This window comes from Centroberyx affinis, unplaced genomic scaffold (genome assembly GCF_046629955.1).
Source record: "Centroberyx affinis isolate AG114_WGS23_722 - 3 ecotype Tasmania unplaced genomic scaffold, CSIRO-AGI_Caff_v1 ptg010271l_1, whole genome shotgun sequence".
Lineage (NCBI taxonomy): Eukaryota > Metazoa > Chordata > Actinopteri > Beryciformes > Berycidae > Centroberyx > Centroberyx affinis.
In genome coordinates, this window is record NW_027284788.1 from 1 (window position 1) to 7,500 (window position 7,500).

Sequence of the window (7,500 nt, forward strand, 5' to 3'; positions counted from 1 at the left end):
TGCAAAATCACATGTCAAATGATCACATTAATCTTCATCCCATTGAACTGAATGGTGATGTTAGGTGTGATGTGAACTGAAATTTACAAATAATATTCCTTAAAATGTTTCACAGCTCATTTTTAAATAAAGTTTTTCTATAAGCCATGTCCCTCTGTGGCCCTGCTGAGCCTGCAGACCTGGTGAGAGTGATCTGGAAGGTCTGGTACCCGGCGATGAAGGAGGCCAGTCTGGTGAGGCTCTGCTTGCCCGACCCGCCCACCCCCACCAGCAGGGCGTTCCCCTGGGGCGTGCGCAGGATCCGCGAGATCCGCATCAGGTGGCTCATCGCGTCCTGCCATTGGACGGGTCGTTAACCAATAGGAAGACAGAGACAACAGAGATACAATTATCATAAATTATCAAAAAAAACAGAGTATAAATTGTAGTAAACAGCACACACCTGTTAATTTCCCAACACTACTACTTAAGAACCTGTTTGGTCTGATTATTTTCATTATTGATTCATCGGTAACACTTTACAATAAGGTTCACTAAGTTAAGGGTTAGTTAATGCTTATTTAATAGTTTATAAAGATGACTATTAAATAATGTATAAATTAATACCTTAGTTAACATGAACACTATTAGTAAATTATTACCAGACACATTAGTTAACCCTTAATTAATGTTCCCTTATTGTAAAGTGTTACCGATTCATCTATCAATTATTTTTTAGATTAATCAACGAATCATTTAGTCCAAATTAAAGACAGATGTCCGTCTCAGTTCAGAGTCCAAAGTGATTCTTCAGGTTTCCTCCTCAGTCTGAGCAGCAGACAGAAAACACAAAGATTCATTTAATAAAAAGATGAAACAGAAAAGCAGCAAATCTGTGAAGCTGGAACCAGAAAATGTTTGTTATTTTGACTGAGATGTTTAATCGATTATCAAAACTGCAGTCGATTAATTCTCTGTGGACGGACTAATGGGTTAGTGGACTAGCGGTCTGAGCGGCGGTCTGAGCGGCGGTCTGAGCAGCGGCGGGTGTCTGGTGGGTCTCTGCACCTTGAAGAAGACCAGGTCCATGGCTCCGCCCCTCACCGCCTCGTTGTACTGCTGCTGGAACACACACAGACGCTCCGCCAGGCGGTCCAGAGACTCGATTGGCTCGTACACCTGTCAATCACACACCAGTTTGTTATAACACTAATGTGCAGTGACTCTTAGATGTTTCAGTAGTGAAATCAGTTCTAACAAAAGGAAAACAGAACTGTCTAAAACTGAATCAAACTAAATAACATGAACAAATTAATTAGAATTAAAGGTAACACTTTACAATAAGAGTACATTAATTAATGGTTAGTTAATGCTTAATAAGCATTAACTAACCCTTAATTAACAGTTAACTAATGTGTCTGCTAATCATTTACTAATGGTGTTCATGTTAACTAAGGTATAAACTATTAAATAATGTATAAATTAATACCTTAGTTAACATGAACACCATTAGTAAATTACACATTGGTTAATTAAGGGTTAGTTAATGTTTAAGCATTAACTAACACTAATTAAGCATTAAATAAACCTTATTAAACATTAACTAACCCTTATTAAGCATTAACTAACCCTTAACTTGGTGACCCTTATTGTAAAGTGTTACTGAATTAAATTGAATGAACAGAGTAAGTAAATGCAGTGTGATCTGGACTAAATGTGATCTGGATCAGTTCAGGACCTTGGGAGCCTCCAGCTCGGCGTCTTCAGGTTCCTCTCCCGTTGCCTCCGGAGCTTCACGCAGGAAGTCCACAAAGTAGCTGTTCCACTGAGCGTGCTCAGTGAGAGCCGTCCCATGATCCTCCGCTGTGATCTGAGGGGAGCGAGGGAGGGAGGACGGATGAGAGGACGGATGAGAGGAAGTAAAGGAAGGAAGGAGAGGAGAGAAGAAGGAAAAGAGGGAGAGATCAGGTGAAAAAAAAGTCAATGGAAAAAAAATCTGTGTGTGTATGTGTGTGTGTGTTTGTGTGTGTTTCTGTGTGTTTGTGTGTGTGTGTGTTTGTGTGTGTTTGTGTGTGTTTGTGTGTGTGTGTGTTTGTGTGTGTGTCCCCCCTGCAAACAAACAAAACAACAAAAAAAGAAATAAACAAAGAAGTAAGTACTTAGATAAATGTACTCAACACACACAACACTTCCAACATGCCCGGTTCCTGCCCACACACACACACACACACACACACACACACACACACACACACACACGTTTCATCACAATTTTGCTGCTACAGCGTCCCAACAAGGATCAATGCAGTTTCTAGTATCTAATCCTATGAATGGTCGATCACTAATAATAACAATAATAATAACAATAATAACAATAATAACAATAATAACAATAATCATAATAATAATAATAATAATAATAATAATAATAATGATAATAATAACTTTATTTGTATAGCACTTTTCTAAAAACAATGTCTACAAAGTGCTTTACATACAATAAAACCCAAAAGCAGTGATGTGAAACCACCAAAATGAATGATAGAAAAATAAATTAGAAAAAAAAATAAATATATATATATATATATAATAGAAAATAGGAATAAAAGGTATATGTGAGGTAAACAGGTACAACTAAAAACACACAAACAAACAGAGATACAGATCGAACTTTACATAAAAGTGAGTGCCAAAAACTGCCCACACACACACACACACACACACACACACACACACACACACACACACACACACACACACACACACACACCCTGACCCCTGACCTCCTGCAGGATGCGGCTGAAGGTTTCTCTGTCGGACTCGTCGGTGAAGCGGTCTGCGATCACTCTGCTGCACTCGTGATGGAAGAGAGACGCGAGCAGAGAGACGCTCTGACACACATCTGATCTCACCACCAGCATGCCCTGGGACACAGAGCATAATGTCAGCCTTATTATCCCTTATTGTAAGAGATAATAAGGGATAAGGCCTGATGAGGAGTCCATGATCAGTTAATGGATTCCACAGAGGCAACCGTCCTCCGCTGCGCCTCAGACGGTTCTCGCCTCCCCATCGTCCACTAATTTCTGATAATGGGCACCTCGAAGGTCATTATCCCTCTTATACCATGGTCACTTGCCAAAGAAAAAAAAATTAAGACCATTCATTTATATTTTCATGCGTTTTGTAATCAAAATCTAAAGTTTTTCACAAGCCATAACTCAGTTTCCCTGGTAACACCTGAGGGTTTGACTAATACCTGGAACAATCATTACCATCCCATAAGGTTCTTATGCAACGGAAACGTTGTTCACTGCTCCAGTAAATAGGACGAACCTTAGATAGGACTTGGCAGCAGGAGATATTTCTAGTCCGCTCAGCTCATAGAAGCCTTTGGCTCAGCTAGGAGCCAGAAAGCTAACGTTATGCTAGCAACATTCAGAGTCAATAACAAACAGTAAATATAATTTGACAGTATGTTTAACAACAAGACTAGCTAGCTATCAGCCATGTCATCGTCCCCAAATCAATATCAAGATTTTCACCAACATACAAATTGTAAACGGAGGCTTTGACTGCGTCCCTGTTGCTATGGTTACTCATGTTAGATACAGGCTGATGCTACGTAGCCAGCGCATTAATTTAGAACGGTGAACAGACAGTTTCACAGGAACTACTTAGTAGATGTCCATTATCAGGAATTAATGGACACCCTGCAGCCAATCAGAATCGAGTATTCACCCAGACCATGGTGTTAAAACTGACTTTACTGTCAGGATCTCCTGTCCTGGTTCAGACTCCTGAGTCTCCTTCCTCCACTCTTCAGATTTACTTAGAGAGTCTGCTGTTTCCTTCGTCAGCGACTTGTTCTCGCTCCGGGAAACGATCGAGCCAATCAGAGCCTTTGTGGGCGGGACTAAAGCCGGTGACGTCTTCAACCTGTGCCGGGGCCAGACAGATGGGCCTCCCTCCACTGGCTCCCTGTACGTTTTTAGGATTGATTTTAAGATTTAATTGTTTGCCTACAAATCATTAAATGGGCTAGCTCCAGCCTGTCTCTCTGACCTTTTACAGACACACGTCCCATTAAGGTCACTCAGGTCAGCTGACCAGTTGCTTCTGGTTGTCCCGAGCTCTAGGCTGAAGCTCAGGGGAGATTGTGTCTTTGCAGCCGTGGCCCCCAAACTATGGAAGGAGTTTCCTCTGCATGTTAGGCTGCCCCACACTGCCTGTCTTTAAATCCCGTCTCAAAACACATTTTTATTCCTTGGCTTTTAACTCAGTATTAGAGCTGCCTTTCTTTTTCTTACAGTCTTATTGCTTTTATTATTTTATTGTCCTTTTGTCATTTAAACTGGTCTTTTTTTTTATTGTGCTGTTTTATGGTTCAGATACTCGGTCACTAGTGATCTGTTCAGATACTCAGTCACTAGTGATCTGTTCGGGACGACAGAGTCTCTACCTGCCAGATCCTGCTCAGGTCCCTCAGGTTGAAGATGTAATGGAACTTAGCAGGAGACGGCAACATCTGAGAGGAGAGGAGAGGAGAGAGGAGAGGAGGAAAGGAGAGAGGAGAGGAGAGGAGAGGAGAGGAGAGAGGGGAGGAAAGGAGGAGAGGGGGGAAGAGAGGAGGGGAGAAGAAGACAGGGAGGGAGGAACGAGGAGTAGCTGTCAGAGAGCAGTGATCAGTTTTGTCCAAATCACATCATCAGTGTGTGAGATATCAAACATCTCATGAAAAAACAATCAGTGTAATTTTGAAAATGCCACATTCACTCATCAGGTGTGACCAAGTCAACTTTGCGCGAGTCCCAAGTCAGTCTCAAGTCTTGAGGCACAAGTCTCAAGTCTAAATGTAGATTACCAAGTCAAGTCCATGTCATTAATGTCAAGTCTCAAGAGTCCAGTATCAGTTTAATACCTACATACTAAATACTTAGGACTTTTCAATGCAATATGGTTTTAATAGGATAAAGGTAAGACTTTAAAACCTTTTCAAGTCATCAAAGTTCAAGTCAAAGTCAAGTTCTAAGTCACCAGAACCCAAGTCAAGTCTCAAGTCTTCTCTTCATGCATCAAGTCTCAAACAATTACAACTGTCAAGTGACTCGAGTCCAAATCATGTGACTAGTCAAGTCATATGACTCGAGTCCAAATCATGTGACTTGAGTCCAAATCATGTGACTCGAGTCCCCCCCCCTGCATTCACTCTTTGCAGACAGCCCCCTCCCTCCTCAGTATAAAGGGAGGTGTCACCTTGGCCTTGACGGCCTGCCACAGCCGGCGGGTGGTGGGCACCAGGCCGGCCGCCAGGCTGCAGACCGGGGGGGGGAAGCCTCTCTCGGGGCAGAAGAAGCCCTGAGCCACGGTGCCGAAGATCTTATCGATGGAGGAGTTGGAGGGCAGCGTGCAGTTAAAGATGGAGAACTGCCTCTTCAGACGCTGGGGGATGTCGTTACGACCGCCGCCCGGGTGGATCATGGCTGCCACCAGCTGGGACAGCACAGACACTCATTACTCACATGTCTCTTTGGGCAGAAGTAACACACAAGTAAACACTACCAGCCCACAGTCTGGACCCACCTCACTGAATGTTCTGTTTCATTCTCTTAAAGCCGTTCTGATCTAAAGGCTTCTGCTTCAATGCTTGAAATTAGTTTCTTAGACAAATAAAAACAGTGAAGTTGATCCTATGTATTTACCTTTCCATCAAGGCAAAGAGTCTAGTTTTGATTTGTTTAACACATAGTTTTGATGTCTTTACTGTTATAACCTCCACCAAGGAGGTGCCGTTTGTTTGTTTGTTTGTTTGTCTGTTTGTCTGTCAGCAGGATTACGGAAAAACTACTGGCGGATCCGGATCTGAATCACGAACAAGCAATAATAGGACGAACCTTGGCGGAGGTCTGTGCTCTCCGAGTGCCCTTCTAGTTTTAAAAAGTGACTGGTAGTGTATATTGTGTTATGGAGTGGCAGACTGTCTGTTCAATCTGTAATAAATGTCAGTTTGTCAATATATCCGACTGGTATTGGCTTTTTGTTAAAAATGGGATCTGGTCCAGTCTGATCTGATGATATGATGCAGTTTGTTTCATGATATTTATTGTAGAATTGATCAATACTACACTACTCTGTTAGGGTTGTTTGTCTGTTGTCATTGTAACTAGGGGAACCAAATCCAAATGTTGTTGAAAATGTGTCAGAGACAAAATAAAGAATAAATCTCCATGATGCTGCCAGGCAGGACAGGAGGAGTCAGTGTGAAACAAACTTCATTCCTTCCTTCCAGAACAAATGAAATGCATTCTTCTTAACAACAGGTTTTAGAGAGAAAGTGAGGGAAAACAGGATCGACCTCCCTGTCCCTTGTCCTTTTTTAATAAATCTCCCACTAGTTGTGTCCATAATAACCAGGTTCTTCACCTGTATGTCGACCACAGTGATGAACTCTCCTGGACGCTCCAAACTGTAGAACCCACCCTGCTCCATCAGCTGACGCACGATCTCATTGGTTATCTGAGGGAGAGAGGGGGCGGGGACAAAGATATCAACAATCTGATTGGTTATCTGAATACTAAAAGGGGCGGGGACAAGGATATCAACCATCTGATTGGTTATCTGAAGTAGAAAGTGGGAGCGACAAAGAATTCAAAAATACCATTTGTTATCTAGGGCAGTGGTTCTCAACGTGGGGTCCGGGGACCACCAGGGGTCCTTGAGGGCATTCCAGGGGGTCCCCAGCAAATTGATGAATTGTTAAACTGACTGTTTTGATCATAATTTCACTGTTATCTCTCTACCTACAGTACAGACAGTCATGGATTTCTGGACAAAATCATATCTGACAATAAAAATATTCTCAGATTTGGGTCCGAGAGGCAAAATCTCATCAAATGGGGGTCCGTGGCCCTAATGTGGACTAAATTAGGGGTCCTTGATATGAAAAAGGTTGAGAACCACTGACCTAGGGAAAGGGCAAAGACATCAACAATCGATTGGCTGTCTGAAGGGGAGAGAGGGCAGGGACTAACAATATTAACAATCTCATTGGTTGTCTGAAGGGGCGGGACAAATATATCAACAATCTCATTGTTTATCTGAGGGACAGAGGGTTAGAGGACAAACGATATTAATAATCTGATTGGTTATCTGAGGGGGAGAAGGGGCGGGGACAATACAAACAACCTGATTGGTTGACTGAGTAGTAGACAGAAGTAGCAGAATGTGAAGTCTAAGCAAAAAAAAAACGATAGATTAGGTAAAATTAGAAACAAAGATTGAAAGACACAAAGACAAAAGCAAAGACTGAAGCAAAGAAAGAAACGAGAAGAAAAGACAGAACAAACAGAAGAGAGCCAATCAGAGAGTCCGAACGCCGACCTGGTCTCCCCATTCGTTGATGACGGGCATGTTGATGTCGTCGATGAAGACGGTCATCCTGCGTCCCGCCGGCGGGCCGTAGGTGGCGCCCATCCGTTTATCGATGTAGCTCTCGATGGTTCTCTGGAACATGCTGGGCAG

At 42.6% G+C, this 7,500-nt stretch overlaps 1 protein-coding gene across 1 annotated transcript in view; it reads right to left on the reverse strand.

The window, feature by feature from the left end:
* Positions 1-972: 972 nt before the first annotated feature.
* LOC139640707 (dynein axonemal heavy chain 5-like) overlaps positions 973-7,500 on the reverse strand; it is a 14,556-nt gene continuing 8,028 nt past the window's right edge. The window contains exons 7-13 of the mRNA XM_071514897.1: positions 7,360-7,500; positions 6,403-6,495; positions 5,236-5,472; positions 4,442-4,507; positions 2,763-2,903; positions 1,718-1,849; positions 973-1,158 (exon numbers count right to left, since the gene is read on the reverse strand). The exon at positions 7,360-7,500 is cut by the window's right edge and continues 66 nt beyond it. Coding sequence (XP_071370998.1) covers positions 973-1,158; positions 1,718-1,849; positions 2,763-2,903; positions 4,442-4,507; positions 5,236-5,472; positions 6,403-6,495; positions 7,360-7,500 — 996 coding nt within the window. The remainder of the gene's footprint in view (positions 1,159-1,717; positions 1,850-2,762; positions 2,904-4,441; positions 4,508-5,235; positions 5,473-6,402; positions 6,496-7,359) is intronic.